The sequence below is a fragment of the Sinohyriopsis cumingii genome, chromosome 2, assembly GCF_028554795.1.
Source record: "Sinohyriopsis cumingii isolate HCF-2022 chromosome 2, ASM2855479v2, whole genome shotgun sequence".
NCBI classification, from domain to species: Eukaryota; Metazoa; Mollusca; class Bivalvia; order Unionida; family Unionidae; genus Sinohyriopsis; species Sinohyriopsis cumingii.
In genome coordinates, this window is record NC_142962.1 from 166,249,484 (window position 1) to 166,261,353 (window position 11,870).

An 11,870-nucleotide genomic window follows, 5' to 3' on the forward strand; every position below is an offset into this window, starting at 1 on the left:
TGTCAACTTTTTATTGCAAACGTCAATACTTATTTATCATGGAGTGAAAAAAGACAGACCCACTTTATATAATAGTAAATTTTAATTTTACTGAAGGTATGTTAACCAAAGTATGTGTAGTAATTACTGTATGTCACTTTGGAGTTGTCATAGATCTAATTAACTAGATTAATTGCTCTACTCTGATTAAGGTATATAAAAGTATTATAAAACAAATATAAGATGTAACAGAGAATAAAATGAAGGCCTCTTGTATTGTCTTATGTAATTATGGTAGATCAGTGACTTGTTGTGACTTAATTAGGGTAGATTAGTGACTTGTTGGCTGTTTCAAGTTTACTGTGTGTAACTGAGGGTAGATTAGTGACTTGTTGGTTATGTTTCAAGTTTACTGTGTGTAACTGAGGGTAGATTAGTGACTTGTTGGCTATGTTTCCAGTTTACTGTGTGTAACTGAGGGTAGATTAGTGACTTGTTGGTTATGTTTCAAGTTTATTGCATGTACCTGAGGGCAATGGCAAAGATAACTGGTTTAAACTTCTGTTACAAAATCCCCACTACAATACCTGTTTAACTGGAGAATCCATTGTCCCTCAAAATTGTTATAATAAATATATTTTCACTTCCTGGTCTGATTACAGTTGACATGTCTGCAAGTGATGCAGACCTATTATATATTTCTAATTGATCTTTGAACCTGCCTTTTTGGTTTGTCTAATAATTCTTATTTCTTCTTATTTGTACATTCAAACATTTCCTATTTGTCTCTTTTTTGTATATTCATTCATTCACTCATTTGTTCCTTCATTAATGTTTAGTCTCTCACTTATCCCTATGTCTTTCCCCTAGTCTGCTGTCACATAACCACAACGGTTGGTAACTGATTTCATTACAGTCATACAAACCAATGTCTGGATAGTTAAATCACATTTTTATGTGGTACTGTATTATGATAAATCAACAATCATAGACTGACTTTTTTAGTACACTACTAATAAGAGTCTTCATAAATCTTGAGGAATGGAATTTGTGTGTGTGTGTGTTTGTGTGTGTATGTGTGTGTGTGTGTTTGTGTGTGTGTGTGTGTGATTTGGATTTTTAATGTAGCTTTAAAAAAATTTCAGTCATATCTCTACAATGTCTGCAGTGTGGCAGTTTATAGTGATGTCAAGCACTGGGGCATCATGCCGGAGACATGTCCCACCCAGTCACATTATCCTGACACCAGGCCGACCAATCCTAACACAAACCTCTTAATGCTGAGCACCTAGCGAGGCAGCTGTTAGGGCCATTTTTATAAGTCTTTGATAGGATGCAGCTGGGATTCGAACCCATGACATCCTGCATCTGAAGAGGGTGCTCTAACCATTAGGCCATGGAGCGGTCTGGGAATGGAATGAAAATGAGAGTTCCATCATGGGAAAAAAACTATTGAATTTAATCACTACGCAAAGAAAATCAGTTGGAGGAAATATTTTTATTATGAAACTTGGCACAAAGTGATAATAATAATAAAAAAGACATTTATCATGAAGAATGCTGTCAATTTATCTTGATTTATTATGATGAATGCTGTCAATTTATCACGATTTATTATTATGAATGCTGTTAATTTATCATGAAGAATGCTGTCAATTTATGTCAATTTATCACAATTTATTATTATGAATGCTGTTAATTTATCATGAAGAATGCTGTCAATTTATCTTGATTTATTATGATGAATGCTGTCAATTTATCATGATTTATTATTATGAATGCTGTGAATTTATCATGAAGAATGCTGTCAATTTATCTTGATTTATTATGATGAATGCTGTCAATTTATCTTGATTTATTATTATGAATGCTGTTAATTTATCATGAAGAATGCTGTCAATTTATCTTGATTTATTATGATGAATGCTGTTAATTTACCATGAAGAATGCTGTCAATTTATCTTGATTTATTATGATGAATGCTGTTGATTTATCTTGATTTATTATTATGAATGCTGTTAATTTACCATGAAGAATGCTGTCAATTTATCTTGATTTATTATGATGAATGCTGTTGATTTATCTTGATTTATTATTATGAATGCTGTTAATTTACCATGAAGAATGCTGTCAATTTATCTTGATTTATTATGATGAATGCTGTCAATTTATCATGATTTATTATTATGAATGCTGTTAATTTATCATGAAGAATGCTGTCAATTTATCTTGATTTATTATGATGAATGCTGTCAATTTATCATGAAGAATGCTGTCCATTTATCTTCATTTATCATGATGAATGCTGTCAATTTATTGATTTATCATGATGAATGCTGTCAATTTATCATGAAGAATGCTGTCAAAATTCTCATTTTACAAGTCAATTTATCATGAAAAATCCTGCTGATTTATCATAATGAATGCTGCATTCCTGTGATGACAGATAGTGACATTTTCACAAACCTTTCTATATATTTTGGAACATCATGTGCATTTTTATAGAGTAAAAGTTCGCTTAACATATATAATTTCACAGTTTTATCAGAGAATGAACACCACTCATTTTTCTTCATGAAGAATTTATGGTTAAGTTTTACTTGTTAAGTGCTTTTAATGCATTTGAACTTAAACCCTGAAAATCCTTTCTAGTTAGAATGTAAACCATAATATTTCAGTAATAATAAGAAAGAATCTTTCTTTCCTAAGTTTAATTTGTTAAGGTGTCTTATCAGGTAATATATCTGAAATGTTTACTTATATCTTTGGGACATTAAAGGATGAATTGATATGTCACACGGTTGTGGTTGGCTCCCAAATTGGAATCCGAGCTGACATTGGAAAAGCCATAAATATTGCTTGTCAGAAGGAAGCTGATAACAAACAACAAACAAATGTAAAAACAAAATGATCATGAAAATAACACTGATGTGGTTAAACACCGACACTGGAAACAATAAAACAAATGCTGCAATGTAACAAACAATTCCACGAAATGCCTAAGTTTTGGTATAGGCAGGAACATGATGTTGAGTAGTAATGGCAGAAAGTCAAGCAAAATTCCCATAATTACTTTTCATGGCAACAAAAAACAAAACAATCTCAAGAATCACCATACATAAAGTGGAAAAGCATCAGGAGTTGGAGTCCATACTCATACAAGATAAAAACATGCAAACAATAAAGGATAAAGTTCTTGCTCCTTTGAAATAAAGGTGAGACAAAAATGTATCAGATTTAAAACTGGCACTGAAGCTGATGTAACTGATATCCCTGAGTGTTTCCACTGTACACTATGTTATGTATCTTACATAAATGAAAGAATAAGCCTTTTGGTCCAGGTCATAAAGAATTAAAAGGTTCTAGGTTCATTCAACGAAACTTTGTTGTATAAAAATTATTCTGCTATATAAGAAATTTTTATATTAAGAAATATCAATAGGTGTCTACAAGGCTGGCCAGTGATAAATAATATATACATTATCTTGGTAAAACACATTAATGAAGTTTTATGTCGCAACACTATAAAGTGGGAATATCCAGATTTGTTTAAAGATCTTGGCTTACTCAAGGAAGATTAGTGTATTTCTCTGAGTGAGAATGCTAAGCCATATACACTTTATGTTCCGCAGCACTAACATTTTATAACAATGTTTACAATGGTCACTACCTTAATTTCTGCTGAACATCTGCTGAAGCCAAGTCTTTATTTAGGAGAGACCATTTAAGTTCCTAAAGGGAGGGAGTAAATGTTTGAAAACTATTGTCTTATTCTGATTTGTCATATAAAAAATTCCTTGCTTTACTTGAAACAAACTTATCTTGTGATAAATAAAAAATATTTTAGCCCCATAAAACTAAATGGCCAGTCACATAATGTACATGTGAATTCAGAATTGATCTAGTTCATAGTTGTGTACAAATATATTCAATCCCATATCAGGGACATTACTGCTTAAGGACTGAACAATTGGTTTGCATTTAAATGTAAATTCAGTGTTTTCATTTTTGTTGTTTTGCTTTTAAAGAGTATCTGGAATTTAACTGTCCAAACCTCAGAGGATTACTTTTTAATTTTAATTTTAAACAGTAGGATAAATATACAAAAGAATCTCAACAACATGAGCCTCTCATCACGTTATTGCACAAGTTTTCTAACTGTACAAAATACACAAGACTTTTCAAATTAATTTCTACTGTCCATATATATTATCAAAATAAAAGATTGTTGATTGGTAAAATGGTATTCGATTGTTAATCATTCATGATGTGTCAGTCTTTCCATGGGTGGTCTTCATGGATTGGTTGTTCAAATGTCAATCAATAATGCCAATCAGCCACTCCACAGTGGAGATCACAATGGTGTACCGGCCAAGGCATAGTGGTGATTTGTTAGTATTTTATTGCTCCATTGTGGAGCGTTATCACAGAGTGAAAGTGGAGGGATTAGGTCCACCAATGCGATGTGTGGGATTCTGAAGATTCATATCAGCTCTATTGTATGCAAACACTTTCTTCAACATTAGTATATTATTATTAGTTTCATAAAAGAAACATACTTCTACTTTATCTGATTTAGGCATTCCAGCCTTCTGAAATGGAACTTGAAAAGACATCCTTTTGCTTGTGTGAGAATTTTAATTTATTAGAAAGAAGACGTCAGTGTAAGTAAAGACCGATTGTAGAAACATGTTGATATGGGCTGTCAGGTTTGCGAGATATTGTTGAAAATTTGACTTCTTATTTTGATGTTAGTGGACCTCTGAACATGCTGTTTTCGTAGTTATTTAGGCAGTAAGACACAACCCCAAAACTACAAATATCAGGAGAGTTGTCTTACGTTGTAGGACTATAGTAAAAGTCGCATAGCTCATGTACGTGGTCCAAGTCACTTTTTTGCAGCTGCAGGTGACATTTTAGAGATCTGATTACACATACATTTAAATGGAGTTTATTTATTTTATGTCACACCTTGTCCATCAAAATTCCATTGCAGATCTGTATACATTCCTCTAAAAAACAATTCATGGCAAATTCAGTGATGACATACTTTGACAATTTCACTATTTTTAGGCATATTCAAGCAAGCAGGGTAATCTCCTTTAAACCAGGTTCGTCGCATGCATGACATAAGAGGAAACGTGCCTGCGGTAGGGAAAAAGTTGTACTAAAAACATAAACAGAGACATGACAATGTCAGCAATTATAAACAAAGCCTGGGAAAATACCAGCAAGAAAAAATTGGCACACAAGTCCAATAAATTGGAGGCACTTATGTAACTTCGCATATATCTTCTATATGGTATGTCATATCTTTTATTTCAATTCTTATATAATATTTTTCCCATACAAGTATGAGTTTTTATACACATAAAAGACTAGAAAGATGGCTGTCAATTCAGATTTATTTTAGTTAAATTTTACACCATACTAAAATTTCATTTTGAAGAAATGTCATATGTACATGCTAAGAATAAAACTTACTGTATGTTACTCCTATCCCATTCATAGCTGAACATCCTAACAGGAGATGGTAGAAGACGCATGCAACTTCTTGTTCACGCGATTGTACACTTGATTCCCCCTGCACTAGTAATAGTTCAATCCAAAATTGAATTTCGTGACGCTGTGTAATGCCAAACTATCATTGTAAAAGTCCATAGCGATCGATAATTTTTGTCTGGTAATTTTGTTATGACAATTAATGTGTAGATCACTCAAAAATCATGATGGAATAAACTTTTTTTTGTAACTATAGTACGTTTAAATTTTCAAAATAAAATTATTTTTAAACTTATCTCAGTATATGTGCTTACATGACCCGTGTGACTTGTATTATACACCTGTCCCTCGATAACTCGTGCACAACGGGGTCCACAAACATAGACCGCACTATAAGCAAGGCGCGAGTTACAGAGGGACCTCCAAAAATTGGAAAAATAATCACTTTGACATTGAGAAAACCTTGGGGGGGGGGGGCAGAATTAGGGAACTGGGCTGTTTAATGACTGAATCCTCATTTTACAATCTCGTCGATAATAACTTTTAATAATGCGTTTTTCTAATGAAGTTGTTCATTATTCTGTTTATATAACTTTTTTTCAAGTATCCAACATATGAAAGATCAATTCAACTGGTTTGAACAACCATCATGTGTACACAAAAAATCGGTGTATTACGTCACTGCTTTTTGTTTTCTTGACGAGTCTGGTTCCTGTAGTGGTGTTTAATAGTATCTTGCCAAATCGGTAGTCCATAATTTGGTAACTAGACTAACTGTTCATACACCAACAAACAAGATTCCTTTTTTTCTCAAAAACACGCGACATTTATTTTGTGACACGCCTGCATCGAAACTCAGTTTTTATTGTTCAATTAGTACAATGTTAATGTTGTGATTTCAATGGAAATAATTCTTATCATCCCTGAGGATATCTCTAAATGCCAGTTCAAGAATTCTCTTAATCTCGCTTGCCCACAATGGTCCGTATCTTTGAAATCAAGCTCTCTATTTTATGAAGTATTCATTTTTTGCTTGGTTGCCTTGTTATCTTTGATCGTAGTTATGAAAGAGTCAGTTAATTTAAGGTAGTTTATGTTACATACACAATAATGTTTATTATAGTGTTCGATTGATCAAATAAAGTGATTGCACCCAACATACGACCGAGGCTGCTAGATTTTAAATTAGCCTGATTTTTGTGCCTTTTAACTTTTCTTTTATTCCACCTCCTTCTTTTTATTCAAAATATATAATTAACATGATAATACAAAGGGGTTCAGCTTTTTTATTCAGTGCAACAATACAACAAATACTTTCGCAAGTCAGTTATCAAAACATGGTCAGCACTTAATTAGGTTCTCAGAGAAATGCTCACGGACATAGCTGTTATGGTAGATTGATGCATTTTACGTTTAATTACAAGAGGACACATTGCATTTATGACGATTCCACTTAAAAGGAACTAAAAGATGGAACCAGAACACAAGTTTCAACTGATAAAAAAATTATTTAATTTGTATTTAATTATTAAAGTACTTCCTCCACTCAGTGTAGGTGACATTTTCAATGATCGAAATTTCCTTACATATAGTTAATTGCAGTGTATTAGGAATGTCGTTTGGAAAGAAAATGTAAAAAATTGTATGAGCTATTTTTAAATTTGATATTTCATAGTGTTGATTAAAATTTACAGGTTCTATCTACTGTTTACAACGATAAAACGAGCGATACATCAAAGTTTCCATTACCAATTTTGATCGAGATTTTCTTCAAATTTAACAAATAGGGATAAATGTTTGTGGTATTTTCAGGCTTCAAAAATGGGATCCATGCCTGACACTGCATTATAAGCGGGTTCGCGAGTTATCGAGGGGGTGGTGTAGTAGGATTCATAATGGACGGGAGCTAGCTACGAGGTAGGAGTAAGGGTACTAATATTACCAATAGACGGGAGCCTAGCTACGATGTCGTAGCCTCAACTTGATTTGTTGTGGTTGAGGCTACGAACTGATCCCATATCATGTAATGGAGCAAACAAAATCATCACTAAAGTGAGAAAAACAAACAGTGTAGAAATCAACTACATAAGCATAATCATGTTGTGAAAGAAGTTTGGCTTATTTTGAATTTATTAAGCCCTTACACGATAAAATAAATTGGCCTGGTTACTCTAACCGTATCCTGTCCACCATGACAGATAACGCGAGACTCTCACCGTGACCCCTTTTTAACGTAAGGCTTACCAGACCATATTTTGGATATTCTACGCTATATTATCAATCAAGTGCGAATAATCGCTTCTTGGTGGAATTTCAAAGTTGCCGATTTACTTTTAATGCGCAGAATTTCTGACCCAAACAGCACCAAATTTTTACTACGATTTGTTTACATTTCCAAATAAAGCATCAATGTCCTTGTATGGCACACAAACAAACGAGGCTGAGAACGGAAATAATCATTATTTGAAATAATATGGCGGACGGTCTAACCGAAAATATCGGCTAAAAAAGGTAAACGAGATTTTACAACTATTTCTACAATGATTTTCGATACTTACGGTACTGAATAAGAGGACTACTCAATTTATTGGATTATATGCAAGGAATATGTTTAAAGTGTTATTATTAGGCTAAAAGAGCGCCGGGTGTGAATCACACTCGGCTTGCTCCATTAACACGCATATGCTCATGTTAGTACCCTGTCCACGAGGTACGAGTAAGGGTACTAATATTAGTACTAGACGGGAGCCATACTGTTTTTAAAAGGACTAATCTAAATTAAAAGTATCCCTTTCACTAAGTCGTAAAGCATTTCATGAAGGTTTTTTCTTTTTGGGGTACGACCTGCTTACTCACAATTATCCCTTTCAATAAAGCAATAAGTACAATAATCAAAGAGTTCAAATTTACCATTTCTGTAACAGTCCATGTTGCTGATTTCACATTTAGCACAAGGAAAAATATTGTTAAAGGCCCTGATTTTATGTATTCTACTGCCAAGGAGCAAGTTCATGTCGGTAGTGGATGATTAAAAAAAAAAAAAAATAGGAAAAAGGGGCGAGAATTGGTTTTCAACCAGTACAGTGTCAATCTCCGAAAATACATAACCAAACTTTCCTCCAGATCAGTTCCTGCCAATTTCAGAGCTTTTGCAAATTTATTAACTGACTAAATGTATGCACTTTATCTCTTTATATAAAATGGAATCTTCATACCTATTCGCATTCCTTATACACGTGTAACCAAAAGAGAACCTTGTGCAATATCGAGCGATCCTCCACTGTTTCACCATTTTGATCATTACGAATACGGGAAGCTTAAGAATTAGCAAAATGTATTATAATCACTTCAGCACCAAGAGCTATTAAGAATGGTTTCATTTCAATATTTTGTGTACAATACAATAAAAAGGAAATTACTTTATTACACAATAGTATAATCTCAACAATAATATATTTAAATAAATTGGATCATAGTCAGCTTTTGAAACCTGTAGAGAAACAGGCAATTATAATTTGTAAAAAAATAAAATAGAGAATTAATTTAGACTGCTCTTAATCTCATTATTACATGTTTCAGTAATATGTCGATAGCATGCTCAAACCAGTCGATACTTTTATCGCGCTCTATGTTTGCGCACCATGCAGTTATGTTTACTTAGCAACCTTGACGACAGACAATTCCAGACGACATTTTTTGGTGCAGAAGAACACGAAGAAGAAGAAAAGTGGTTGCTGACTGCCTGGTTTTCAGACTCATGAATATCAGAGAATGTAAAGTCAATAACATCTTGAAACTTAGCATCTGTGCACCACAGCAGTGAAGAATCCTAAGCAAATTCATAGAAAATGGCAGCGGAGATGGATTTGGGTGACACCAGGGTGGAGTTCATGGCAGACTATGTCCTTAAGACCATGAAAGTAAAATCCGACCGCTGGATGAAAATGTACAATGTGGATGAAACAAAGCAACTATTTATGGACTTTTTTGAAAAGCCGGAGATCTCTACTTTCGTAATTTCTGCATCAGGTGGCGCAGGGGGTCCTCTTGTAGCTACTTATGAGTGGCCCACAAATCCGAAGGCAAAAGCGTGCTACTTTGTGAAGAAAAATAAAGAGGCCATCAATAAGGACACCAATATGAGGACAGCACTTATGTTTGGGGACTTGTCTTACTCACCATTGGACCAGTTGTCAACTTTTGTGGATGAGGTAACATAACATGCAGTAATAATAATAATAATAATAATAATAATAATAATAATAATATTACTCAAAACAATAATGTAGAAAGCAGAGAAATTTGTTACATAAATTAAAGAATAAGTATTTGAGAACATATACTTTAGAAAGATGTTCTGGGGATATTAAACCTATGAATGTCTGGTCAACTATGAAGCCTATTTTCAACTAAAGGTTCTGATAGGCAAGATAAGACTATTGTTGAAGGTACACATAAAACTTTAAACAGTAGCAGGGAAATATGTAAAATCTTAAATAATTTGTGTGTACATGTGGCATTAGACACTGGCAAGGATTTTCTTTGTGACCTTTTAACTCCTCTAAGTATCAAGGATATTAAGGACAATGGTTAACACTGATACATTTTTTGAATTTGAAAAAATGTTTGATACATTGGATGAACCATCCATTCACTTTACCAGGAATATCTTCTAAACAAAATGGATAAAAATTCACAAAATGTGCATATCTTTTATGGGATTTTTAGTCTTTATAATGATAATGGGGTGTCCAGGAGTGTGTATTGATGCACTCAAATTTCAATTAAAGTGTTATTTTCTTCCTGTTTTCTTGTACAAAGTGTTATTGATTTTGTTAAAATGACTGTTTTAAGGTTGAGAGTCATGCAGTAATGTGAAAAATTATTTGGGTATCATGAAAGTGAGGCATATAAGGGCTTTACCTTCAACTGAAAAAGAAAGTTTTTATAAAGCCATATCTTTAAAACTTGCAGCCAATAGTGAAAATTGTTAGAAACTCAAGTATCAGAAGCTCATGAATTACAAAAGATCAGAGTTTGTTTAGAGTTCATTTCTTATATGTTTTAAATGTATACAATGCTGTCTGGCATTTCTGCACACCTAAGGTTTCTGTCACCAATATTGAAGCAAAATGCATACTAAATTTTACCAATTGATGAAAATAATATACTGCAATGCTTACCATTTGAAAAGAGGCAATTGTCACCAGAATATTCTGTTCAAAATAATATTAATTTTGGACACACTGGATACCACCCTTATGTTTTTCAGACTTGTGATATGTTGGCCTATTCTGTGCATAGCTTTGAAAATAAGTAATGTTTATTAATCGGGCTATGGAAATGAAATACATTACTTTTGATTCTTTCTGTCAGCGTTTCGGTCATGTAATTAGTTCAGGTTTATGGCTGGTTTTACAAAATTCAACATAACAATGCCAATAAATAGCAAGAGATATTAAGCAAACTAAATTGATTGTGTAAAAAAATGTGTAAAGTTTAGAATTATTAAAAAAAAAGAAGCTATTATGTTGACGAGACCCAACAATGACTATGATGAAATGTATTTACAACTTCTCATATATGCAGAAAAAAATTGCTAAAGAATTTAGAAACAGACTATATGCTGGTGAATTTTTTGAGAATACTCTTCTAGTTGCAAGTTGACATTTTGTAAAGCAGACGATAAAACGACATGTGGTACAACTTCTTGCAAAATTGGAAACTTGGATTAAAATGCAGTATTATTTTCAGGTATACATTTCCTTCATAATGTATTTATTTTATGATTCTAAATGATACATAGTAAATAGGATTTTCTCGGTTACAAGTTCAAGATGGTCATATAGTAGATCTTCATATTGACATTTTGAAATCACGTTTTTGTATGCATTTAGTCTAGAAATGTTCATTATTTTTGTACACTTTTTGAATATTTCATTTTTAATAAAAGGACATTTAATCTTTCTTGATACAAATTGGATTTTTGACCAAAAAGAACACATGATGCAATGTTTACAGGAATGTCGTATCATTGCACAGAATTGGCCGACATGATTGTATGCATATTGAATTCATACTTTTGAAGGTGCTGGTCCCACTTTTGTCCAATGAGAGAAATCATGTAAACTGGCCAAATGTAGTTTCCAAAGATGTGCAACGCCATGTTCACAACCTGAAGGGGAATGTCTATGTTGTGTCAGGCCTTGCCAAGGGGAAAACACTGCTCCCTCTTCCTGTGGGGGCAGAGAAAGTGGCAGAACTTGATGATGAGTAAGTATAAATAACAAAAGACTTGTAGTCTTTGCAAAATTAAACTTGATTGTATATTCAAGGCTTCCATTGTTACTTTCATAATATCTAGAATAACTTAATTATTTAACTTTTCA

The 11,870-nt window shown here is 33.0% G+C and overlaps 2 protein-coding genes across 5 annotated transcripts in view; one reads left to right on the plus strand and one right to left on the minus strand.

The window, feature by feature from the left end:
- The window catches only part of LOC149806254 (CDP-diacylglycerol--glycerol-3-phosphate 3-phosphatidyltransferase, mitochondrial-like), a 61,363-nt gene extending 52,541 nt beyond the window's left edge, over positions 1-8,822 (minus strand). For 3 of the 4 annotated variants that reach the window (XR_016419878.1, XM_089951199.1, XM_089951198.1), the window contains exon 1: positions 8,697-8,822. Coding sequence is in view for 3 of the 4 variants with exons in the window: in XM_089951199.1 (XP_089807325.1) it covers positions 8,697-8,782 (86 nt within the window). In the remaining variant the exon portion in view is untranslated. The remainder of the gene's footprint in view (positions 1-8,696) is intronic. The other variant, XM_089951200.1, reaches the window with a different exon arrangement.
- Positions 8,823-9,155: 333 nt separating this feature from the next.
- LOC149806255 (dynein beta chain, ciliary-like) overlaps positions 9,156-11,870 on the plus strand; it is an 89,613-nt gene continuing 86,898 nt past the window's right edge. Inside the window, exons 1-2 of the mRNA XM_089951201.1 lie at positions 9,156-9,692; positions 11,570-11,754. Of these exons, the coding sequence (XP_089807327.1) occupies positions 9,330-9,692; positions 11,570-11,754 (548 nt within the window). The 5' untranslated portion in view covers positions 9,156-9,329. The remainder of the gene's footprint in view (positions 9,693-11,569; positions 11,755-11,870) is intronic.